This window comes from Quercus lobata, chromosome 10, assembly GCF_001633185.2.
Source record: "Quercus lobata isolate SW786 chromosome 10, ValleyOak3.0 Primary Assembly, whole genome shotgun sequence".
NCBI lineage: Eukaryota > Viridiplantae > Streptophyta > Magnoliopsida > Fagales > Fagaceae > Quercus > Quercus lobata.
This window is the reverse complement of record NC_044913.1, coordinates 9,293,753-9,321,615: the sequence shown is the minus strand read 5'-3', so window position 1 is coordinate 9,321,615 and position 27,863 is coordinate 9,293,753. Positions and strand designations below refer to the sequence as shown.

The following is a 27,863-nucleotide window of genomic DNA, read 5'->3' as shown; positions in this document are numbered from 1 at the left end:
GTTCACAAGTTGCACAAGTTTTGAGCAAACTCTATTCAAGCAAATTGTGATCGGAGACGAAATTCTTGCTCTAGTTCATCTCTTTCTCTTGAAGAAGTTACTGTGTATATGCACCGTAGGGTTTTGTAACCAAGCATCTTCTTGATCTTCATCGTTTGGATGAACTGAAAAACTTTGCAACCAACAACCTTCTTAATTGGTGATTGAAGTCGCGTACTGGGATCCGCACAATTGGTTAGTCACGTACTGGGAGTCGTGCATCTGAAAGGGGAACTGTCACTACAAAACAAGTCCAATTGCGTATTGGGGTAAGAGTTCAACTGTTGGTTGGTAAGGTACTGGGATTCCTTTACTTGTAACCGCTTGTTGTGATAATAGTAGAGTTTCGAGAGTGGTGACTTAAAAATCACCTGGTGGGGTTTTTGTAAAGTTGAATTTAATCAACCATGTGTTGGCTTTATTCCGTGACAAATTTGCTTGTAATACAGCACTTAGAAACCTTGTATTTAGGTGGGAATCATGTAAGGGTAGTGTGTGAGAGAGTGTGAAGGAATGTTCAAGACTGTGCAGTGAAGCAGGGACTCGCGGCTTGATCTCGCGAGAGGCTCGCGGCTTGCAAGCCGCCAAAAGTTGCACACGCGCAGAGCATGCAGGGGAGCTGAACAGTCATGCCACCTGGAGCACTACAGGACAAAAAATTCAGACTGGCCATTAAGTTAGCTCGCGGCTTGAACTCGCGACTCAGTCAAGTCACGAGGTCAAGTCGCCAGCTAGTCCTGTTTTTGGAAAAATTGACTCTTCGCATTCCATTCTCACACCAGTATAAATACCCCTCATTCCCACAAAATAGTGGTGGCTATTCAGAAAGAAAAACCCTAAGAGAGGTTTCTTCAAAAACACCCACCCAATTAGAGAGAGCTACTCATTCTTAGAGAGAAATCTTTATATTCTCTTCTCATTCTCTCTCTCATTGTCATATCTATTGAGAGGAGATTTCTATCCAAACACTACCCACACCCATTTAGAGTGTTGAGTGTTTTTGGAGCTTTGGGAAGCATTGGAAGATGCCAAGGATGGTGGATGCTATGGATTATAGCAGAATCCGGTAAGTTAGAAAAGAAAAAGGTTCGGCGCAACCTCGTTGGAGCAAGAAGCTTGGAGGGCTTAGGTACATCGGGTAGATTAGGCTTAGAGGGTCTATTGCTGTTCATGTATCCCAACTACATTTTTTAGTGGATTATTGACCGCTTGGAGGGCGGCGGAGAGGTTTTACGCCGAGAGTTTCGGTTTCCTCTTCGATAACACATCGTGTGTTGTCCTTGTGTTTGCATCTCTCTTCCCTTTATCTTTGCCTTTTATTTTCTGCTGTGGTTGTGATTTTAAATTGGCTTAGATTGTTTTCCAATTCTGTTTTATAGTTTTTGTTCATTTTCCGCACACTAGTTGTTTGATATAAAGCTTGAATTGGTTAATTTGTATACTGGGGGTCTAAACGTTCAAAAGTGTTTATACACATATTTGAACTTTCAGTTTTTGCTATTAGGTTTTCCCCATTTGTAAACAAATCACCGTGTTATTTATTTTTCGCTGCATATTTAGTTTATTGGTGATTTGTTTGTGCTACCACACGTTTGCATGATAAATTGATTAATTAATAACTTGGCTAATTAATTAATTAATTTCTATCACAAGGGGTCATTCAGTTTGTGGCCTATCAATTTCTATTGAAAATATCAGTAAATGCCAATTGAGCTACAAGAATCTTGACATTTTTAATTTAAAAACAAAAACGTTATATCTGCAAAAATTGTATATTAAGGAATCAAAGGAAGTAGATTAGTACTATTATTTCTGCAATACTAACTTTTTCTCATTGTGTGCATTGGACATGTCATTTCAAGACCATTTTCACCTACTACTATATTTGATATTCATATCATACTATGTAAACAGTGTATTTCCAATTTAAGCATGCAAAGTCTTGTCCCATGACTTATCCATATATATTTTTGGTATATTAAGGTCAAGGTTAAATCATGATTACCTAAAATAGCTATAGTAACGGGTGAATATAGGTAACCAAAACAAAAACCTTAAAAACCTACCGTATTAGCTTACCCATTTCCCTCCTAAGATAGAGTTTTAGTTACAGTGAATTTGATGCTGGTAAAAAGAAAAAATAGTTAGTTAAAGGAGAGAGAAAAAAAAGCTTTTATCCTAAAATAGAGAAACAAATTTTAGGGAAGTTACTACCAAAAGTCTTAGCAAGTCAATACCAATAGTCTTAGCAAGTCAATACGGTATAAGATTCCTCTCTTTTTGGCAAACCAGTACAAAAGATTGTTGGTGATAGTTTTTAGACCCCTTAAATAATTGATTTAACCAAGGGAATTAGCCAAGTTGTTACTTAGTCCAATTAAACAAGTCTAGGTTATTACAATATCAAAGATCAAATCATGCAAAGCAGTGGAAAATAAATAACACAAGATATCCTAGGGAGGATTTGACCTAGCTATCCTCAAGGTAAACTTGAATCCACTATCTTGAAAGAATCGAAGTTCATACAATAAGACTTACAAGCCCCCACGCTCGACTTCTTATTGCTACCAACCAGTAGAATTTACTGACACGACCACGTGCAAGCTCCGAATCCACGGACTCCTTCTTTCTTGGATTCACCACCAGATACAAGCACACCCTCTTGTGTTTTCTTTAAGCTTCAATGGCAGCAACTGAATTGATCATTAAGGCGTAGATAAATCTTCTCCTTAAAAACCCTAAGTTTGTATAAAGGAAAGCTCCTCTAGATCTCACAAGAGATTTACACAAACCGCAATTATGAGCAACACTAAAACGTGGCTAGGGTTTGTCTTTTATACTTAGGACAAATAAGAAACCCTAAAAACATTTTAAAACACTTAGGGCTGAGTTGGAAAAATCTGCAGAAAATCATTCTGCCCGAGCTTCGATCGATCGAGCTTGTCTTTCGATTGATCAAGCCAGGCCAAAAGGCACAATGCTTTCCTGCTTTAACTTGATTCCAACTTTACATAAAAGCACAACTTTGAGCTAAACTAAAACACTTCTAAACACATTGTTTTGATCATGGTTTGCCAACAATACAAATTAGAGTTCTAAATACATAAAATCCTAAAACTTTAGAACCTAACAGTTGGCTTTACAATTATTGTTCTTTTGCTCTTTGCAAATAACCTTACAATGTGGGTCTTTTCCCTTTTGAATTATTAGTGGCAAATGCCAAATGGAGATGTGGGGAATACGGGAGGACGAGACAAAACAAATGGGTACCAAAAGTCGCTTTTAATTGTTTTTTTGTCATTTTTTCTGGGAAAATTGGATAGTGGAGGCAAAATTATTGATTTAAGTGACCTTGCAGGTCATCTGCACATTGCCAAATTATTTAAAAATTATCAGTGAAGATCACTTGGTCCCCCTCTTGATAAACATATTGATAAGATGACAGGAGCATGAAAAACGTGGAACCAATTTGTAGATTACAAATCTGCTACATGGTTTTGAAAACTTGAAAAATTAATTGGAAATGTAAATAACAACAAACAAAACAAACAATGGGTTGATATGTGAAATAAAGTTGGAAGATTTTTTTTTTCCTTTTCCATTTGACCCCTCAAGTAATATGAGTAAACATTTTATCTTTAGGAATAATTTATTTAGTTTTTATTTATTGAAAGTACTATAAAAAAAAGCTAAAAACTAAATAAAATAAGTTGATTTTTTATTTTTATTTTTTTCCTAAAAGTACTTAGTAAAAATAATTGTGAGAAAAAACATAAAGTGAGACCCAAAAAAAAATAGTTTTTTTTTACTAAAAATAGTAACTAGCCCTAGCTTTTTGAAAAAAAAAAAAAGTATTTAGTTGTATGTAAGATAAAGTACAAATAAGCTTCTAATAATAAAAAAATTTAAGGAAAAACCACCTGATTATCGAAACCCAAACAATAACTCAAATGGTTTAGTTGACTCATAAAGCGAGTCAATTTGGTTGAGTCAGAAAAATTCTTGAATTCATGTAGAATAATGTTTTAATTAAGGGTCCTATTAACGGATGTTGTACAGCACTTGTTAAGTCTGCATAATTTTACTAAGTTAGTCTGGGAAATCAAGGAAAACAACAGCACATTAATGATGCATGTCAGGCAGCATAAAAAACAACAAATATTGCATGCTTTTACTTAAATACCCCTTCAACCATTTTTACCATCTCCCCCATCCTTTGGCTTCTTCATTCATCCTTATCTTTTGATTTTTTTCCCCCCTTTTCTACATGGCTGTGTCAGGCACAACATAAAGGTAACGTCAAGTCAACCAATTATTATTATTATTATTATTATTATGCTTTAGCCTCCAAAAAAATAACTTTTTAAAAAAAGAAATAAGACTCCTAAATTCAAATATTCATGAGATGGAACATTTAAAGAAAAAATTTATCTAAAAAATATAAGAATACATAGATAAAATTAGTGGCATAGTAAAAAAAAAAATTTCAAAATAAACTTATATATTTAATCTCTTATAAACATACATGGCTTCGGTTGGATTGGGTTGACCGGTTATACTTATATTGTTCAATCTCTTGCCATAACTTTTTTATTTTCATGTTTTTTATTTTCCTTTTCTTCTTTTTTTCGCCCCACCTTTTGTCTTTTTCATCTTTTATTTTTCTGTTTCTTCTATTCAGTGTTCGTTCACTTTATTGTTTTTGTTTTTTTTTTTTGGTGCTCATCTCACAACTAAAAACCTATAAATAATAATTTAAATTTAATATTAGGTTTTCAGCATGAGCACACACACACACACACAAAACCCAAAACAATGAAGTGAACGAACACTGAATAGAAGAAACAAAAAAAAAATAAAAGATGACAAAGACAAAAGGTGGGGTGAAAAAAGAAGAAAAAAAGGAAAATAAAAAAGTTATGAACAACATCAACCAAAAAATAAGAAAATATTATTAAGTTGGTTGAAACAAAGTCAAATGCCAACGGTTACCTAAGATGTCCATGTTCAACGTTACAAAAAGAGGGGCAAAAATGTAATTGATTGGGTTGAGAGAGGATTTAAACCCCAAATGTCATGGACATGCTAGGAAATGTTGTCAAATTCGGAATCCTAAATAGGATTACGGGAGGTTGGTGGAATTGTGGCTAGTAAGATCATACATTTAAAATAAAAAAAATAAATAAATAAATAAAAAACAGTAGTAATGACTTTGCTTGTTAAATAATCATATAAATTATGAATTCATTTAAAAAAAAAAATGCATAAAAAAGATTTAATTCCTAATATAAAATTTAAATTATTATTTATAGGTTTTTAGTTGTGAGATGAGCACACCAAAAAAAAAAAAAATCCTAAAACGATGGAGTGAACAAACACTAAATAGAAGAAACAGAAAAATAAAAGATGAAAAAGGCAAAAGGTGGGCGAAAAAAGAAGATGAAAAGGAAAAAAAAAAAAAAAAAAGCACAAAAAAAGAAGAAGTTATGAACAACGTGAACCAAAAAAATAAGAAAATATTATTAAGTTGGTTGAAACAGAGGTTAAATGCCAACGGTTACCTAAGATGTCCATGTTCAACGTTACAAAAAGAGGGGCAAAAATGTAATTGATTGGGTTGAGAGATGATTTAAACCCCAAATGTCATGGACATGCTAGGAAATTTTGTCAAAATCGGAATCCTAAATAGGATTATGGGAGGTTGGTGGAATTGTGGCTAGTAAGATCATACATTTTTTAGAAAAACACACACACACACACACACACACACACACACACACTAGTAATGACTTTGCTTATTAAATAATCATATAAATTATGAATTCATTTATTAAAAAAAAATTGCATAAAAAAGATTTAATTCCTATTCCATCAATTGATGCATCTATCCTAACGAAACAAATCAGTAAATTTAAATAATTATTTTATAGTGACACACAATAGCTAAGCTCAAAAGAATACAATTATCTCATTTCTAAGAGCATCTGTAGTAGCTGGTGCAAAAATTATGCCATTTTACCACACCAAATGCCTATTTTATTATTTTACCACATCATTTTGCAACATCTCATTTATCAGATGTTTTATAATTCAATTCTATACATTAAAATAATATTTACTACACATTAAAATAATATATTATCCCCTCCCCCATTATCATCAACAACAGCAACAACAGCAACAACAACCCACACCGTAGATCAACCACCACAGCCCACAACCACCGGCCACCCCCACAGATCAACTACCGACCACCAATATTAGCCACTGCTACCAAAAAAAAAAAAAAAAAAACTCAAACAAACACTACAATCAAAACCCAATCAACCAAAATCAGCCAACCCGATCAACCTAAACTCAAACACCAATATCAACCCAAATCTCACACCCATAACCCGATCAACCTACCACCATCAACCAAAATCAGCTAACCACCAACAATCAAAACAGCCAACCACCAAAAGAGAGAGATGCCGCTTGCGCCTCCGACGACGATGACGATGGCAATGATCCGATCAGAGTGGCCTCACCCAAGAAGATGATTTGCCTCTCCTCGGATCCAATTGGAGTGTCATTTTGTTCTTTCTTTGTTGGGGGAAGCTGGGTCTGATGTGAGAAGAGAGAGAGAAGAAATCAAGACCAGAAATGAGAGGAGAGAGAAAGCCAAATATAAAACATTATTTCGTTTTACCACATTTGTCCGTACTATTGCAAATTTGCAATGATACGGACACAAATGGTATAATTTTGACACATATGCAACATCTGATGGGAGCTATTTTTTGTGTTTGGTGTGGGATATGTGCCAAATATTTAACATTTGGCACATATACCACATCTACTGTGGGTGTTCTAACAACATAAACATATAATAAATAAATACTTAGGAAGATAATCATTTTTTTATCCCACATAACTAAGACTATATGGAATAAATTTGTAATTTAAAGTGAAATTTTTTTTTGATATTTTTAGTTTACATAGAGGTATTTTCAACACTTCAACATTGTTTAAGGCCCATTGGATTATTTCTATCCATTAGGTTGATTGGGTTTTTGTTTTTTTAAACCAACCTAAAACAAGTTTGGGTTTTTAGTAGGATCTTTCATGAATGTAGGATCAGTTAGATTTTACTGATCCTACTTACAATCCTAAAAATGCACGATCTTAGTCGTCTTACTAAAGTAACCCTACTTTAGGGAGAAAAATTACAAGACCCCAAATTTTAGGGGTGTATTTTACACTTTAACCTTTCTCATATATAGTAAAACCATTGACTATCTATTTTTACCCCTTCACAAATCAATGAATTTTACTACGAATGGAATTATTAATTATAATAAACTATAAAACTTTTATCATGTTCACGAGCTTATTCACAGATATATTATCATGTTTGAGCTTAACTCGATTAATAGTCAAGCTTAAATTTGTCTTAATTTTGGTTTATTTGTTAAACAAATGAACAAAAATAAGAGAAAATGCAATATTCTTTTTCCTAGTTACAATTTAAAGACAAAGTAAAAGAAATATATAGGAAGGATGTAATCTAAGTCTTAAGTTGTGTCAAGTTTGAATTGATAATTTTTTCAATTCGTCTTACTCAAAGCAACCCACCATATTTTTAAGTTAATTTTGTTACCCTTATTTTAATTTTAAGTTTTATTTATTTTTGAGAATTGGTTTTGATGAATCTAGAAATTTGAAATATATTTAGGCATATTATGTGAATTTTAATAATATATATTGAAAAGAGAGTGCTTGCAAGAGATTGAACATATATAAGTATAACCAGTTGACCTAATCTAATCAGAACCATGTATGTTTATAAGAGATTAAATATATAAGTTTATTTTGAATTTTTTTTTATTATGCCACTAATTTTATCTATGTATTCTTTTTTTTTTTTTTTGATAAATTTTTTCTTTAAAATGTTTCATCTCATGAATATTTGAATTTAGGAGTCTTATTTCTTTTCTAAAAAAGTTATTTTTTTGAGGCTAAAGCATAAATAATAATAATAATAATAACAAAAACAAATGGTTGACTTGACGTTAGCTTTATGTTGCACCTAACACAGCCATGTAGAAAAAAGGGGGGGGGAGGGGGGGGGGGGGGGAATCAAAAGATAAGGATGAATGAAGAAACCAAAGGATGGGTAAGATGTTACAAATGGATGAAAGGATATTTAAGTAAAAGCATGTAATATTTATTGTTTTTTTTATGTTTCCTGACATGCATCATTAATGTGTTTTTATTTTTCTTGATTCCCAGGCTAATTTATGAATATTTGTACAATCTTCAGAATGCACATTTTTTTACTCTTTTATTGCTGTTGGTTTAAATGATATCAGTACTTTTATCTAACTTCTAGCTGTCTTTCTATTGCTTTGGACTGATCTAATGATGTCTATAATTTGAATGATGTCAGCATGATGATGTCATCACGATGATGTCAGCTTGCTGACATTGCAGTCCGACAAGCACGTGGAAATGTTCCTTCTATTAGCATGGGTCCAAACGCCAAACTGGGGGGGGGCTTAATTGCTTTCAAGAAAAAAACACTCAAGGGTTAATCATTAATTTTCTGGGCCGGAAACGTGCAGAATAAAACAGGGAAAACTTTTTATTTTTTATTTTTATAGATGAACTGAAAAGATATCACGGAAAACTAAAAGAAAAGAAAGTTTCATATACCTTTAATTCTTACTTAATGGCATCCTTAAATACGTTTAGCTAGGGAATAATATAATACTACAAAGTAAAAGAGTCTAGGCTTTTAGGATATTTGTTAATTCATCAAATTATGAAAGTTTTTTTTATTAATTTTATGAAAAATATAAAAAAATAGTTTAAAAAATTAATTATATTTTTTTCCTATAAAAAGTTTCTATAAATATTTTCTAAATGAATATCTTTAGAACATTTGTTAACCTTTTTCAATAGAAAAATGTTTGGTTAATAGGTACTCTTAGCCTTCGTTTGAGAGAAGAAAATGAAATAATTTGGAAATGAATGAAAATAATAATTTTAAAATATTCTCTCATTCCCTTATTTTGGAGTTTTAATGAAGGAAATGAAAATAAGAAAATTTAAATGGAAATGAATGGAATAAGTAGAAGAGAACACTCATTGGAAGGAATTGGGAGGAATGTAATTAGATTTAATGAATTGTTTTTTACTAAAACTCCCTAAATATCCCTATATATTCAACATTTCATTTAAAATAGGGGTTTAATAATAATATTGTTATAAAATAATTTCATTCATTTTCCTCTATGTTACTCCCAAATAAGGTTACTTATTCATTTTCATTAATTTATTTTAAAACATCATAACAAAGTTATTTAATTACATTCCATTAGTTTCTCTTACTTAATTAAATACATTCCATTTCATTCTCTTTCTTTATGATTATTCAATTTCATTCTATTTCATTTCTTTATGAACTCCTAAACGAAGCCTTAAGGTATTTGTTAATTGACAACTTTAGGAAAGTTATGATAACACTTTCATGAGAAATATAAAAAATCGTAAAAAATAAAAATAAAAATTTTCTCATAAAAAGTTTTTAAGGGTATTTCCTAAATTAATGTTTTTAAGGTATCGGTTAACTTTTCCCAAAGTGAAAATACAAGCTTGGAAGAATTAATGAAACTATGGACCATTAAAATGTCATTCACTATCATAATTCTTTGCATTAAAAACAAAATAAAGATGTCATTCTATTTATTGGGGTAATTAGAGGAAACCCACATGTGATTTGACCCGAATTTATATTGCCTACTTGTTGTTTGAAAAATGTCACTTTACCTACTTGAGGTTTACTCTGTTAAACCTCCATAACCCACTTCTATTAAAAATATGGGTAAATATGTATTTTGCTCACCTTTTATGTCTCTCTCTTCCTAAAACATAGAAAAACTAAAAAAAAAAGTAAGGGAAAAGAAGATTTAAAAGTTAGGTTTTGTAAAATTTAGGGACAAACATAATATTATTCTGGTACAAATTAAAAATATTTGAGTATTGAGTAATATTGTTGGGTTAGAGTACTTTCGTTATTAACCACTCTTGTTTAGTTGATCCGCCTCTTACTTTTAATATATCTCTCTCTCCCACACAGAAACATTAGACATTAGTTCCTTCTTTTACTTTTCGATTTTCACATCTCTTTCTTTCTCTCTATCTCTTTTAATATATCACCTTGTAATTTCTTGATTTCTTTTTTGTTCTTGAACCTCAGAGAAACTAGCTTGACATCATCATGGAAGGCGACAATGGAATTGGAGGTTGCTATTTTGAAGGGGCTAGGAATATAGATATCATATAAGAGCCTTAGATCGAGTTATTAATTTTAGTGAAATTGTGGGCATATAAAAGAATGACTAAAATGTAAAAACATCGCTTGGGTTTGGGTCATTTGCAAAAACACCCCTTATGGTTTCAATTATTTCTCATAATTTCATGAGGTTTCTATATCCACCAAATTGACCCTTATAACTAACTTTTGTTAGCTCATGTGGACCAAAAAAAAAAAAAAAAAAATTATGCAACCATTATGTGACCACATTAAGAAGATCCACAAACTAATTTGAGCTGCTAGTGATGTGATAGTCACATGTTTTTTCATCCATAAAAGCTACAAGAATTTGTGAGTTCATTAAAAGAAAAAGCAGAAAAAAAAAAAAAGAAAAAAAAAAAGGCACATAGAAGAAAAATATTTTTAAAATCCAATGTTGCTTTTTTTGCCATTATCTAAGTGCTAATATGGCCACTAAAACTTGGACACATTTAGTCTTTTCATATTACACATGCCAACAGTGCAAACACATTTTGTAGTTAGTTGCGGGTAGGGAGTTTAGGGACTAACTTGACAACAAGTTAAAAATAATAGGGACGAAATTGATTGCCTAAAAAAATTATTTGCCATATAGACATTTTCTATAGGTGAATTGACGATGAGGATTAACTTGATAGTAAGTTAAATATAACAAGTATCAAATTAATTGTCGGAAAAAAGTGAGCACCAAATTGAAAATAACCTCAAAATATAGGGACCAAAATAGTAATTTTGCCTCAGTTAAAATATTACTCCATCCGTCTCAATTTGTTTGTCCTATTTGAAAAGTCAAACTTTTTAAGGGGAACATCATTTATTATTTTGTCTATCTTATAAAAATGTATTAGCTTTATTTTTTTAAAAAAGAGTTATTCTTAATGAGGCAACTAAAAAGGTGTCCCAATTAGATTGATTTTTAAAATATTTGTTAGTTTTCTTTTCAAATAGTTTTGAAAATAAATTAGGGGTATAATAGGAATATTAGTAAATTAATTACTTTTATTTTTAGAAACATGACAATATTTTGAGACATCTCAAAATAAAATAGAAGACAAATAAACTGGGATGGAGAGAGTAACAAAAAATAGCTAATCCAAATTCCAAATACACTATTCATATTTGCATATGCCTTATGCTTTCGGAAACTGTTGAAAAAAGTTTTGTTTACTTTGTCTCAACTTTTTTGCCAATAATTTAAAAAAAAAAAACTTTTTTACCAATAATCTAGCTTATAGCTTCTTAAAAGTAAATTATTTTTTCTAACATTTTTAACATACAAAATACCAAAAATGATATATTTTGATATTTTGATAAATACTATATAAACAAAATAGCAAAAATAAACCATTCTCAGACCAACACATACCAGGCTGTCATGCTACTTCTCTTGGCAATATAAAATTAACCAAGCAGGCACACCTTTTTTTGGAGCTCAGTAAAAATTTTGCAATCCTTCTTGCCCACCATTCAACAGGACATACCCAGTGGGAATTATTTATAAGCTAGATCAAATTTTTCAATTCCAAGAAATTTGATTGAACTTCTAGTGATTTCTTTTATATTTAAATATTCTAAGCATGTTATGTATGGAGAGTTAATCCACTAATCAGTCTAATCTCATCTTCAAGTTTCAACACTGTTTGTTGGAATGGAATATTGAAAGTTGGTTTTAAACTGTGTTGGTGGGAATATGAATTAAGCTGGATACCGCTTTGGCCTATGAATCCTTATTACACACGTGTAATAAGTTTTAGTCTATACTAATTGTCCACAGCCAAAAACACCACTAATGTTTCTTTATAGTCTTTTACAGTCTGTCTTAATTCGCTCTTCATTTTAATAATACTGAGTGGACTCACAAATCCTTGTCTTTTTTATCTCTCTTTCTCCGAAAGCCTTTAACACTACTGTTTAGCATTCACATAAGCTACGGTCTAAAGAATTTACTTTTTTTTTTCCTCTTTTATTTTATAATTCACTTTTTAAAATATTTCAGGTCAAATTATTTACGGTATTTTACCCTATATTCTATTTAAAAAATTATTTTTCTTGATTTTTTAATTACACATAATAATCACCATCTACTCTCTTCCTTTATTCTCATAATATGTAAGAAAAAGAATAAAAAATTAAATGCAAAATTAATAACATTAATGTAAATTTACAAGTTTACTTTAATAACCATGTATTTTTATACAACTTTAAATATGAGTGAATTTTGAGCTTAATTGGCTAAAATGTGATCATTTTTTATGAAAGATGTTATATCTATAATATTTTCATAACAAATTATAGATGGCTAGTTGTTATTTATTTTAATTTGAAGATACACTGAAATTACTTTTCTATTCTACTGCTAACATCTCATAACAACCTACTACATAAAATTTGTTATGAAAAAATTGTGGACAACATTCCTCTTTTTCTATTATACTGATCTGGTGCTCTTAGTCTCATGTGTACTATCCTTACGTCATCTTCTTATGTCACTTTCTTACTTCATCAACAACTAAACAGTCCAAACTTGCACTCATCTTCTCAAGTCATTCTCTTACCTCTACGATCCATTGTATAATCTATTTTCTATCCAACTAATCTCATTTACAACACTGTTTCCATACAATGTCCCCACAAATGTGTTTATTTTTTTTGGTTATAAATTGTTGGTCTGTACATGTCTCAGACATCAATTAAGGTTTACTCTGAAATGGGCTTGCTCAAGCTTCCATTGCTGGCTTTACTTTTCTCGGTTTTTTCTCTTTTGAGTTTCACAGCACTCTGTGATGACTCAGAGCTCACTGTGAAGTTCTTGAAGACTCCCCATGCATTCTCAAATCTCAACTCAACCGTATTCGTCTTTGAAGTTCTTGTGGGTGGGAGTAGCGCTTGCACAAACTGTAACATCACTTGCAAGGTACGTTAAGCTATAGCAATGCTTTGAGCAAGTTTTACTTGCCTTTTGTTTCGGGTGCTCTGTTCTCTCTCTCTCTCTCTCTCTCTCTCATGAGTTTATATGTTTCATGGTTCTTAAGTTAATGTAAGGGAGTTGGTTAATTTAAAGAAGTAATTAGCACGTCTTTCCATTCTGTAAGGATGTAATGACCTTGAAATTTCTTTTAGATTTTAGACTAATCAAGAAAACTATTTGGAATTCTGTTTATTCATATGTACATATTTTTGTATTATAATGAATGATTAGTTATATTCTTCCTGGTGCCAAGCTAAATTATTGGAATTTTTTTTGTTTGTTGCTTTGTGTGTGTGTTTTGCTTTCTAACTCAATGGTAAGTGGGAAGTGAAGAAGCTGCATCATGGTTTGATTTATTGTGAAAACTTTGGTTTTTCTACCACTTACCACATTAAAAAACTTGTTGGTGCAGCTGGATGATGGCTTTGGCCGCATAATTGCGTCTGAATGTGAAAATGGGACGGTTTTGTGTGAAGGCTTGAAGGATGGAAATCATAAATTTGAGGTTTGCCCCAACGGGTCTCAAGGAGTTGGCTGCGGTAGCTATAACTGGACTGTTGGTTAGGAACCTTCCTCTTATTCTTTTTCTAATTGTTATTATATTTTCTTCAATTACCACTCTAACTTAATATAAGACCTTCTTGCTTGAAAGTCTTCAACAGTTATGTCTATGAAGAAATGTTTACCCTCCCATGAGTTTATATTGTGTTCTTCTTTAGTAACCAATTTCTAATTTAACAAAACCCATCTACTCAATTTTCAATTTTGTATGAACTGCATAAATTTTACCTTTCTATTCTTAATCTTGAAGACTTAAACACACCCTGTTTACATTGAAGCTTAGTTTAACACTTTATCAAGCCTGCTGAAACCAAACCGAGTCTATGATGTTAACAATCCAGTTTAGATTTTCTTGCAATCATGTTGACTTATATTTTTTCTGTACACTTAGCTGATTCATATTATTACTTAATTTTGCAGATACAGTCCCGCCAACGGCAAATATCACCGCCTCAACTAATTTCACAAATGATCTGAATGTTTCTATAAATATATCTTTCAGTGAACCCTGTACTGGACCTACTGGTGGAGGAAGTTTTGTATGCTCGTCTATTAATGACTGCAATGTGAGTAGGTGGCTAACAAACATGTTAAAAGGCTTTAAATTGATTTATGTTCTCTCTTATACATTGCACTGTATATGTGACTGCAAAAATGAAGTGCGGTGCATGGTTTTGGCTAAACTCTAAATCACATCACACCGCACATGTGACTGCAAAAATAAGGTGCTGTGTAGTTATAGTTTTGGCTAAACTGTACTACAAAGTGTGGTGCTATAAATGACCTAAAACTGCACCTCACTATGAACACCCCTAATTTATAGTGTTTTAGAATTGTGGTTTTTAGGTTGATTTGTTCTCAACCTTTCTATTTATTGAAGAATGGCTTTGGTTGATTTTGAGAAAGATAAAATGGAGTTCTCTCTAGTGTAATGGAGTCCACATGCAACAAGTAATAATGGTGGATTATCTCCCTAGTCAAGGATTTATTATCAGATCTTTTCCATAAGGATATTTTATAATAACACTGCTTGAAACACTTTTCAATATATGATATAATCATCCTTTTAAAATGTTTGAATCACTGACAAATGTCTTGAAATTCCTCGTATGGAACTGTCCATCATGTTAATTGAGTAGATGTGTAAATTGAATTCCATAATCTAGGTTCTCAGAGTAGTTATGTTGTCTAGACTGAATAATAAACCGAATTCTAATATTTTCATCACTTTTGGAAAACTCTTTACAGCTTTTGGTCTATGGTGCTGGCCAAGTTATACCGAACTCACTCAAAATTCTACAGCCAAACCTCCAATATTCTGTCCTTGTGGGTTTATCATCCACTGCTCAGTATGGGCTAGTGATTTTGGTAATGAGTAAGAATTTTTGTGCTGACAGTGCAGGGAACAGATTTGAAAGAAACAAGAATTCAAATTTCTCTCTACTTTTCGGTGAGTCTAGTTTTTATTTCCATAGGATTTTTTTTCCCAATAGGCAATATGTATCATTGTTTTTAGGAAGAGTTATATGTGACATGTCCTTTCATAGCTATTCTTGTTTATGTTACTGACCTTATCTAATTTGATTTTTTGATTGATTGTTGTTGTTGTTGTCAATGTGTTCATTAATTCTACAGATAGACGAAGTATCAACTTAACTACTCACGTTCCTGAATGGCAACTTGAACTTAATAATGAAACTAGACTGGTGCGAGCAACTAATAAGTGTATTAAACTAAGGATCTGTTTAACCTTTCCAGCACCTGTTCTGAACTCATCTGCAGAAATTTTAAATTCTATCAAACCGAAAATTTTATATTCTTTCCCAGTGAGTCAGGGCACACTTCCTCTGGCTTTACGTAAAGAAGATCCTTGGCATCACAGATTTGAATTTAAGGTCAGATGGTTCTCACAACCTTGTTTTATTTTTTCAGCAATGAGAATAGAAGTTGGTTTATAGGTTAGAAGCCTGTTTAGTTGTCGTATGAATTTGGAATGGCTCATTTATATTTTGTATAATATGTAATGCACATCATCATCTTGAATTGGGTCACTGAGAACATTGGAGCCATTAATTGTATTGGGAAAGTTAAAATCATTTAAATTTTTTTTTTTTACATGGTTGCACATCTTGAACCTCCCGTTAATATAAAATGCAAATGGGTATTGATTATCACACCATCATTATTGTACATCATCCTTACACACTACCAACTTCAGATTTTAAATGTGGACATCCTTAAAAAATATGGATATTGCATGTGAAATTGTGGAGATAGTGTGTACAGAGTATACATTAACGTGTGTGTGAGAACATTTATTGATATTTATATCTCTAGGACCTATTTTTCTCATACCTTTTCTTACTTACTCACTTTCACTCTCTCCTTTCAGGTTGTCGAATGTAAATCTGGCATGGCTGTAGTCACTATAAGAATTGATGAAAACTCCATAATAAGCAGACAAGGGACTCCATTTTCCTCAGTCGAACTAATTACTTTCCTATTTGGTATGATTGACAATAGTTTACAAGTGTTACAAAGAGAAAATAAATCATCTGTTTGTGGAATCAAAATTCTGTTTCAATATTCTGTAGAGAGTTTGTTTTCTACAGTTATATATAATTAGGAGTATGGAAAATAAAAAGAGAGATTATATGCAATTAGGAAAGCTTTATATTTAATTGTCTATTTGTAGAGTCTTTCCTCCTAATAGATATAAATGTGACCTTCAGATTCTCTGAGGCCTGAGGTAAAGTTGATTACACCACCTTCAGATTCTTTGAGGCCTGACCTAAGGTTGAGTACACTTTCAGATTCTCCGTGGCCTGATGTAAATTTGAGTACACCATTCCATATGAGGACAAGAGAACCCAGCATTTCTATAACGATAAAATTCATGGAGCCTGTATATGGCTTCGACTCTACTAAAATATTAATCGACGGAGGGATATTACTGAGGCAAGTCATTTTTGGTTACCTTTGTGTTTGTATCTATGCATATTAACCAGTACATGAACACATACATCACATACATTATGCACCCACACACAAATGAGAAAACATGATGCTGACTATTTTACGCACCATTTGGGTTCTTGATGGAAATAATATTTTAATTAGTATGGCATATTTACTCAACATATTTTCATTTTTGTTCCTTTCCAATGATAATCACTACCATTTTCAGCTTTCAAAATAGAAGTGAAAGAGAATATGCTGTGGTGATAGAAGCAAAAAATGATAGTGTATCTCTCATTGTTCCCGAAAACGTAGCTAGGGATGTTGCTGGAAACAAAAATTTACGTTCCAATTTTCTAATAGTAAGGCACTGTAAGTATTCTCACTCTTGTCTCTTGTTGTCAGCTCAATTGTAGTCCGACAACTCAGCCCTAGATGACGTTTTTAAGCTCTTTAATTTTCTTATTTATTTACTGATGTAAGGTTAAAAAAATATATACAGATTCTGTGCCCATAATATCTACTGTAATTTCTACACTTGCAACTGCTTCATTTGTGGCGACATCTATTGCTGCCGGGCTGCTTACAGTTTCAATCGCAAGCCTTTCCTCCATCGGGACATTTTCAACATCATTTTCTTCTTTTTCTGATCCTGCGAGTAATCTTTTTGTATGATATCTAACTCATTTGAACAGTTAGCTCTTTAATTAATTATTTAGTTATACCATGATAATATTCTACAGAGGTTCAATGCTATAAAAAGGGTAAATTTAAATCTTACAACTCTTTGGGTTGAAACAAATTTCTTTAAATGACATTCTTGACAAACAATCATGGCTCCAAAAAACGCTCTGATAGCATGTTGATGTGCACCAAAAATTTTCTTGGATCACCTTGAATAAGACACCACACACATTACTGGTGACCTCTTCATTCTAAAGTATGTTTATTATCCATGCAAAGCATTTCACTTATGGCTAAACAAAATCTTTCCGATGTACAGAACATATCTGCTTTTTTTTTTTTTTTTTCTGGCCGATCCTGTATTTTCTAAGGTTTGACTAGAAGTTAATCAAAATGTACCAGCAGGTTATTGCACTATGATCATATGTAGCCTCTTGACAATCAAGTGCAATAATTAGAAATACTGTGGAAAAAATTAAGCGTTTTCCTCCTGTAAAAATAATTCACTTCCAGAATAATTTTCCTTGATTTTTATACATAAAGTTTAATATATAATTGAGTTCTTTAAATATTTTCATTGGTTTTGAGACTTTTGAACATATTGTATGACTTCTTATGCCTAACTAAATCCTGTAGAGCCTATTGGTACTTCTTCCAAAGATGGAAAGCTAGGATTGACCTCTTTAGGGTGGGATTTTGTGGGCTGGAGTGTTATTCTAATATTGGCAATTTGGAAGATAACAGCGGATCCTCAAGAACTGCATCATTCTTGTGGACTTATCAAACATTATGGTGCGGTTTGGATTCACGTTTTGCACGTTTAAGTTTTGCGTTTCCCTCTTTTTTTTAGCCGCAGTTGTTGAATTTTCTTCAATGTACAGTGCACATTTCAGCAATATAAGTGGATTCCGTACATTGTTCATGGGACTCACAAACTTCGCTTTTTAGCAATTTTTTATTAAAAATGGGTCTCACGGTATTATTCACATATTTAAAAATTATTTTATTACAATGTTTTCAGTTTTCAGCAAAATAAGTTGTATCCAAATGGACTCTATATATGGTTGTTGGTGGGTAGATTAGTGTAACTATTATTTAAAGTATCTGATAAAAATATCTTATCAAACCTTATGAATTGCATCATTCTTGTAGAACTAAGTAGCATTTTTTCCTTTTCTCTTTTATATAGAGAATGGCAGGTCATATTCAGGTTTTTGCATTATCTAGATGGTTGGCAGTGACACTGCCAGTGGAGTATTATGAATTTGCAAGGGCTTTGCGATGGAGCATTCCCTACTTCAGTCTTCCATGGAAAACTGGTCACACTCACTCAGGTTTTCCTGTCAACTCAAATTCCTATGGGTCTAAAATTCATGAATCAGGAATTTTTTCGGATGTGCAGCATAGGATTTCTCTTCCATCCAAGAGGTTGCAGCCAGATGAATATATAACATACTTTGAGGTCGGAAAATTCTACCTTTTTTTGTGATTTGCTTTTGGCTTCTTTAATCATACAATGAATAAAATTTGTGATAGAATGCATTGTACAATTGCAGAACGATAGTGGACCAGAACCTGTTTCAGACGGGTAAGTTATGAGGCCTCTTATTTCTATCTACTACTAAATTTCCACACTATATGTAGTGTAACTTATTGTTAGTTTTCTCAAATATTTCAATAAGTTTGCCAAGAATCTTGTAGGATAATTAGTTGGCACTTCAATTTCCAATAAAGACATTTATGATTCATATCACCAAACTATCGATCAATAATTTTTTTTTTGAATAAAGTTCTTTGTAAAAAATGGTAATCTTTAGTTATTTTATAGACAAAATAGAAATCACGCTATATATATGGGGAAAATGGGCATTTGCCCCTTTAGCCCAAAACATGTAGCAAAATGCCATTGTTCTGAAACTATCAAGCAAAATGCCCCTATTTTAAACTAGATTTTCTAAAAATTGAGTTTCAATGAAAAACTCGATTTTTAGAAAATTAAGTTATAAGCAATCAAACTTAAAAAAAACCCTGGAACTCGAGTTCCATGTATTTTTTTCAAGTAACTCGATTTTCGTCAAATCGAGTTTTTCATTGAAACTCAATTTTCTAAAAATTGAGTTTCAAAATAGTTCAGAACATGAGCATTTTGCTACTTGTTTTGGGTGAAAGGGGTAAAAACCCATTTTTCCCGTGTTCACAAATTGAAAATTGCATGATATAGTGATTAATATAGATAAGTATGTTTCATGCCTACTAAAAAAATGCATATATCGTTCAATTATTGTTTCTCATATAAATCGTAGAAAAATTATATGAAAAACACACACACATATAACATGTGACTGAAAGAAATTAGGAAATTTAAAGGACTAAGATTTATTTTAGTGAATTCACAAATATTTAATTTTTTTATGGCTCTTGTGTCAACTGTTGTCAAAGCAACTAATAATGAGTAAGAATGTCATATTCTAAATTTATTATTATTATTATTCCAACTAAAATTATCTCTTACATAGAATTTATAAAAATAATCATATAAATTTATTTGATATAAATAATTAATGCACAACTATAGATAATTAATATAAGCATTTACTCTATTGGTTAATTTAATGAACTAATACTTTGATATAAATGCAAACTTTGTTGATTTAGAACCCTAAATAAAGAGAACTTCAAGGAATGCTTCACATGACACAACCTCATACTCTCTAATATAAGGTCTTTGCTTTTTTATTTTTTTATTTTATATATATATATATATATTTATTTTTTTAATTACATGCACTATCATATGGATTTTAGACACAAAAAAATGGAAATATTCAATTCAGATTTTTTTTGCTCAAAAAATATTCAATATAAATCAGAAAAACTATGAAAGCGATGAAGGAATATTTCGTCAATTTTATTTTTTATTTTTTATTTTTATTTTAAAAGAACTGTTGAATGGAAATTAAAGAGTTTTGGCAATGGACCATTTGGTATGCTAGTGATTTAAATGTATAATTCTTTGTAGGTTCTATGAAAAATTAAAACCATTCATGCTTTTAATTATTTCAAATTATTGATCAAACCAAAAGGACAAACTTGATACTTAATTCCCTATTATTCATTTTTGTTTAATTTTGTGAATTCATCATTTGGATTTTGAAGTACCAGACAGACTCGTTTATTTATCAGTGTAATATCTAACTAGATTTTGTCTTGTGTAGGTGGGAGGATTTTAGTAGAAGCATGTTTTGGTTAGCCCTAATTGGTGGAAGTTTAATACTGCTGCATGCTTTACTCCTTGCCATCCTAAAATCTAGGAAGCAAAAGCAGAGGGGTTATGGAGTACTTGCATTCCCACGATTTGAAATATTCCTTGTAAATCTTGCAGTGCCTAATATTTGTGAGGCCTCTGCTGCTCTAATTAGAGGTAACTTGACAGCTTGTTTCCTCCCCCCATATATGAATTCTTAAATATGCATTTATCTTGCAAAATCCGAGTTTTAAAAGATAATTATGCTGCTTGCCCTTTTCTTATTTTTTTAAACTAGTTGCAAACCCCATATTAGCATCTTTAAACTCTCTTTATATTGAATTCTTTAATCAAGGAATTGGCTATTTCTCATTATGATATGCCATAGAATGAGCAAGGTTTTTTAATTTTTTGTTTTTGGGGAAATTACACTTTACCACCTAAACTATACCCTAGATTACACTTTACACCCTAAATTATTCAAATGCACAATTTACACCCTAAACTATGACACTTATTATACTTTGCACCCTAATGTTAGTTTTACAGTTATCTTAGACGGAACTTTTATGCACATGACATGTACATGTATTTTGCTTAGGTGGAACAAAGTTAAAAGACAAAAATACTCTTCACAATCATTAAAACAAAAACTTCTTTCCTATTATTTTTCCAGCTCTCTCTCACACTTACAGGTATAGCCGTACTGCCCTCTGTAACCTTAAAGAATTTTTTCCAACTTTGTAGTCTTATCTCAAGAACAATCTGGAGCTGTTACAGTGAATGTTAAAGAATTTGATTAGACCATGTATTATGTCCTCCTTTGAATTAGATAATACATGTTGAACGGCATGTTCAATTAGAGAAAATGAAAGTTGAGGATAGTTTCCAGAGAAAGTTGCTGTTAGTGTATGTTTTGATAAAATTTATCTTACCATTTGTGTTTCAATGAGCTTTAAATTCAGTTCATATTTACGCATGCCTTTGCTCTCAGTGAAATTGTTTACCAGGAGACTAACGCATGCTTAAATATAAACAAAAACAACAGGAAGAACAACTTATGTGTGAGAGATCTGGAAAAAAATATTTATGATTTGGGGATTTAGGGTTAGAGGGTTTTGATTTGGGGAGATAGTTGTACTTGTATGTGTGAGAGGGGATTTTTTGTGAAGAGGGGTTTTTTTGTCTTTTAACTTTGTTCCACTTAAGCAAAACACGTGCATGTCATGTGCATGAAAATTCCATGTAAGATAATAGTAAAACTAACATTAGGGTGCAAAGTGTAACAAGTATCATAGTTAAGGGTGCAAATTGTGTATTCGAATAGTTTAGGGTGCAAAGTGTAATCTAAGGTATAATTTAAGGTGGTAAAGTGTAATTTTCTCTTTGTTTTTATTATCAAATAATCTTGTATACACTATTTTCCAAATATGTAATGGACTAGTGGCGTGTTCCTGTCTTGTTCATAAAAGTCTTATGGACGTAATAATTATCATTTTGGTTGGCACCAGAACTGGTCTAGGGAATTTCCTCACATATTTAATAATTGCAATGCAGCTGAGGTGTCACACTTTTTGGACGTTAACTCAAATCACTTCTATGTGCATGACAACCATCATAGCATAGTTATCTGACAGCGTCATATCAGAGTTACGCAAATGTGTATCTAGAACACCAAGATTCACATTTTTTGCACATTTACATGCTCTTTGTCATTGGTTAATGCTAAGAACTTCAAGTACTACATAACTATGTGGCTTAAGCCTTTCTCACTTTTTTGAATTAAGGAGGAACAACATCAGGGATTGTAGTTGGCACTCTGATTCTGGTTGCTGTGTCTTTTCTACTGCTGGACTTGCTCTGGTTCCTTACTACCGGTATTACATTTGCAAAGCTAGTTCTATACAATGAAGATAATCAAGTGATTCAAGTAGGTCAGAGAAATCCCGGAATAGCCCGAGTAAATTTGGGTCCTGGTAATAAAGGCCAATGGACATGGAATAACGAAAAGAACTCTGATTGCTTAACCATGTTGGGGCCTCTATTCGAAGATTTAAGAGGCCCTATTTCTGGGGGCAGTGATGATGCACATGGTGATGCCCCTGATGACGAAGCTGAAGAGGTTTCTGGTGGCTCTGACGTGGCTCCAACGAGTTCAGCACAAAGTATGTCCCGTTCAACTAGGCCAAGTCGTATTCCTCCGACAAGATCAAGAACCGTAGCAACTCCGACAGTTCCATTGACGTCCAGCACAAGTGCTGGTACACATGGTGATTATCAGATCATTGCCCCTGATGACAAAACTGAAGGGGTAGAGGTTTCTGGGGGCAGTGTTCAAACACATGCAGAAGCACCTTCTATCCAAAAACTGTTTATGGAACTCAGGGTATACTACACGTTGCTTGAGTCTGTGAGACGCGTTTTGCTAGGAGCAATGGGTGGTGCCTATAAGAATACCTGGTCTTCTAAGATTCCCGTTATAATCTTGTTATGCATCACTTCTTTGCAGCTCTTCTTCCTTGTTCTCCAGAAGCCATTTATTAAGAAAAGAGTTCAGTTGGTTGAGATCATCTCAGTTTCCAGTGAAGTATGTTTATTTGCTCTCTTTTTGGTTCTCTTGGACAAGGAATTGTCACCCAAGCAAGCGACTATATTTGGAGTGTCCATGCTTATACTTTTCCTGATGGGATTTTTACCACAGATTGTGAATGAATTGTATGCTTTGCGTAGACAGATAAAGCAGCTAGACACTGCTGAGAAGTGTTTTCGAACCGGTCTGAGGACAGCTTTATCTGGAATTCTTCTGCTTATCTCACAGGAGGACTCGGAAAACTGTTTCCCAGAATCTTCTGGGGATAATAACAATGGTGACCAAGAGGATGAAGAGCCTAAAGACACTGGTAACCAAGGGGAAGAAGAGACTAATGCAAATGAAAGGGACAGGAACTCTGGGAGTAGGGACAAGAACTCTAGGAACATGAACAGGAACAGCAACAGGAACAGGAAAAGGAACAGAAAATTGGAAACTACTGTGCCATAAAAATCATGGCTGTTACGAATTGCATGGGGATTTCCTGAGATAATTTGAAGATGGCATCCAGCAACGTCACTGACCCATTAGAATTGTTATTTGATTTATTAGGTGCTATCTTAGTTGCTTAGTTGTTATTTGATAAGCATGTAAGGCTTCTATAAAAGCCTATGAACATACTATATATTGGATTATATCAGAATGATTGTGAGAATAATCAAGCTTATATATATGTGATTGTTAGGAGGTCCTGGTAACCCCCCAACGCATAGACAAAATTTCTTTGACATTTACTAACTTTCTATATTTCTCTCTTTTGTCATCATAACCCCATTATCAGGCCGGTTCAACAAATTTGGGGCCTTTGGCAAAAAGTTTAGGTGGGGCTTTTTTTCAATTATTTAAATATTAATTAAATAATATTTATTTAACTTTTGATTTTTTTTATTATTTAGAATCTATTTATCATTCTCTTTGAGATACAAAATTATTAATTAAATTTTTACATTCAAGTTTCATTAACATTTCCTTTTACTATCACTTAATCTTTCAGTAAACATTTATAATTAAAATAAAACATGATCTATAATAGAAAAATTATAAATTATTTGGAATAAAACAAAAATTAAAGTATAGAACAATAGAACCCCGTGATGGGAAAAAGAAGGTGCAGCTCATGGTCGAGGGGGCCATAACAAAGGAGCCAAAAATATGACCTCTCCCGGCCCCTTTTGGTTCAAGGACGTTTGATCGCTCTACTTTTCCAGGTTTCCATTTTTACTCTAAGAAATGAAAAACGCAAAATGTATTAAATTGAAAATGCATGTCATGATGAAACTCAAAAAAGTGCCAAACATCTCAATTTTTTGCTAACTCCATTCCACTTCCTATAAGCTATGAAATGCATTCTGAGTAGAGATGCCAAACATGAGTCAACTGACGTTAAATAGAAAGAGAATTTGTATATTTAATGTGGAATCTTAAATATAGTTAGATTTCTTATATGCCCAGTGTCATATCTCTTACATTAGCATTATTTCTCTCTTTTTCTTTTCTCCCTAAGCTTTGCACGTATATCCAATTGTTTTGTATCTAGAGCTCATCCTTAATTTACAATTTGTTTGAAAGTTTGGAGATAGATGAGACTTGAGGGTATAAGAACTAAAAGAAGGAGAGCGGAATGAAATGGTAATCCCTTTAACTTATTTCAATGTTTTTAAATTAAGTAGGACAAGAGGAATAGATCATCCCTTCATTAAGTTGTTTTAGAAAATAAAATGATAATTGGAGAAAAGGATAAAACATCATATAAATTGACAATTATAATTTTCTGTTCAATTTAAAGAAATATATAAATTGACATCAAAAGAATAAATTTGACAATTTATTTTTATCTCCAAGTCTCATCTATCTCCAAACTTTCAAACAAATCATAAAAGATGAGTTCTGGACACTATTGGATACGTGCAAAAGTTAAGGAGAAAAAAGGGAATAATTTTAAGGTAAGACATATTGCACTAGGCATATAAGAAATCTAAATGTGATGCCCTGAATTTGATTAGATATTGACCAAGTTTGTGTTGAGTGTGTGTGTGATGAGCCCACATCAGGCATATACTAGGTAGATATGAGATTTTATTAACAACTACAAGAAACCCTAATTGTGACTAGTTAGTTTGAGGTATAGCACAAATATGACTAACGTAAAATTATGTTTGACATCTCTACTAAAAATGCATTTCATAGCTGATTAGGAAGTGAAATGCAGTTTGCAAAAGATTAAGATGTTTGGCACTTTTTTCGAGTTCAATGACATGCATTTTCAATTTAATACATTTGGCATTTTTCATTTCCTAGAGTTAAAAATAGAAATCCCTAAAACCAATGATTCTCATTTTTCATTCACATGTTATTCTTATCTTCTATTAACTGATCAATTCTCTCTCTCTCTCACGGTCTCTATCTCTTTGAGTTCCTATGCAACTTTTTGTTTGTCGTTAGGCAACGAGTTTAGAGAATGTGGCATTATCAACAAGCTCAGACCAATGTCATTTGAGAGCTTAAGCTTAGAGAAGGCAAAATAGAGCGATCAATGTACCAAAGGTGGAGAGGTCATGACAGAGCAGACTAATGCAATGCTTAGGAAGGCGCAAAAGGGTTGTATGACACTTTTGGCTTATGCTGCAATTACAATGGGGTTTTTTGGTTGTTTTTGGGGGGGGGGGGGGCGGGGGGGGGGTTGTTTTGTGTTGTTTAAGAATGAGAGATTTGTGGCGTCATTGCAATAGAGTGGTCAATAATCATTTTAGAAGGTGATTTTTTTTATTTTTTTTTTAATAAATTTATTTGTGCATAGATTTGGAAATTATAGAAACTGTGGATAATTGTATAGAATTACAAGGAACTTGTCAAATTTTTGTATAGAAATTATAGAAACTAGCTGTGAACCCGTGCATTGCGCGTGATAATTATTTTTATGATGGTTTTATTAAATTTTTTTTTCAATTTAAACTAATCTAATAATGAGTAATGTATTTCATAATTATATTTTTATTTATTATAGGAACAATAGTAAATGTAATATAAGAACAGTCCAAAACACCAAAAAAACGTAAACTAAAAAATTTAATAAAACTTAACAATGATTAATTGAACCAATATTATGATAAAATTTTATTTTTGATAATCTATTAAGGTTATTTTCTTTGTAGAAATTATAATTTCGGCCACCCAAAACATATTATCAAATAAACAATTATTGGCAAAATCTAATAATTAAATTTCTATACATGCATTGTTATAAAATAATAAAAACTAGTCGTAAAATTACAAAAGTTAGAATTTGTCACCTATTCGATTATTTTCGTTTGGTTAACCCTTGCTTTTTTAAAAATAAATGGCATTATAGAGTACTTCTAATACAACTATTAAGAGTACTTTGTCTACCATAAAGGATTAGAAAATAAACAAAAATTAGTAAAGTCTCATAATTTAACATCTAAATTGAGCACTATAAAAAATCATGCTATGTAACAGAATAAATACCAAATGATCCAAATCATGCTATGTAATAGAATAATATTATATTTTTATATGCTATATTGAATTCTTTAGAACACAATAAGATAACATTTAACAATCAAAGAGAATAAAAAATAAAAAATAAAATAAAAACAACAACAACAATTTAAAAAACAAAACTAAATCACATTAAGCCAAAATAGAGTTTTAAAGAATATAAAAAATTATCAACCTAAAGTAGATTGTTACTCGTACATGTTTTTTCGTTTTTGTTTATATAGAATTATTTGATTAAAAAATAAGAATTTGGGCTCCTTTTGGATAGCCATGAAAGTTAGAATTCACACTCCCTTCAGTGTTTTGCATTAACAAGTTTTAAAGACTTCACTAGTTTCCCTTAGTGCAGTCACTAGCTTCCCTTTGTTGTCACTGTATCTAGTCTAATATTTGCTAACATGTTGGCACGCTAACCATACAAAGCAAGGGACATGGAGCTTGATCCCTTAATGCAGCTTAACTACTTAAGTTAGTTGAAAGCTTCACCAACCGTATCTCATTTTCCTTTACCACATACTAACATTTACAACATCCGTATCAATCTGTGCAAAAATTTCTATTTATTTTAGCATAAAAACTTACTTTTTCTATTTTATATACTCGCTTTTCAAAATACCTCATATTAGATTATTTACTTTACACTAAATTTCATAAAATATCAATTTTTCTTAATTTTTTTCTCTTTCTTCACACACAACAATTACCATTCACTCTCTTCTTTCAACCTTAAGATATGTAAAGAAAGAATAAACAACTAGATGCAAAATGAATAGTGTCAATGTAAATTTACACAATTACTATAGTAAACTTATAAATTTACACAATTCTACACAAACTGATGTGGGTTATTTTTAAGCAAAATTTTGTAAATTTTACACATTTTTCTATTATACATAGATTGATGTGAATACTCTTAGCCGTTGAATTTATTTTTTAGATGGCAGACGTTCATTTGTATATA

General features: G+C 31.9%; 1 protein-coding gene across 1 annotated transcript; it reads left to right on the top strand.

The window, feature by feature from the left end:
* The first annotated feature begins 12,997 nt into the window (after positions 1-12,997).
* Positions 12,998-24,111, top strand: LOC115966013. Its single transcript, XM_031085344.1, has 13 exons — positions 12,998-13,292; positions 13,759-13,906; positions 14,328-14,473; positions 15,156-15,357; positions 15,543-15,802; positions 16,300-16,414; positions 16,640-16,865; positions 17,095-17,237; positions 17,368-17,534; positions 18,739-19,011; positions 19,106-19,137; positions 20,765-20,970; positions 22,581-24,111. The coding sequence occupies exons 1-13, from the start codon at positions 13,053-13,055 to the stop codon at positions 23,831-23,833; spliced, it is 3,411 nt and encodes a 1,136-aa protein (XP_030941204.1). The 5' UTR covers positions 12,998-13,052; the 3' UTR covers positions 23,834-24,111.
* Positions 24,112-27,863: the final 3,752 nt, after the last annotated feature.

What these genes read in the sequence shown, in the direction of transcription:
- LOC115966013 (XM_031085344.1), top strand. Translation starts at nt 13,053, where the DNA reads ATGTCTCAGACATCAATTAAGGTTTACTCTGAAATGGGCTTGCTCAAG. An exon ending in CGTCTATTAATGACTGCAAT is followed by an intron (nt 14,474 to 15,155) that starts GTGAGTAGGTGG and finishes AACTCTTTACAG; the next exon opens with CTTTTGGTCTATGGTGCTGG. An exon ending in TTTTCTAATAGTAAGGCACT is followed by an intron (nt 17,238 to 17,367) that starts GTAAGTATTCTC and finishes AAATATATACAG; the next exon opens with ATTCTGTGCCCATAATATCT.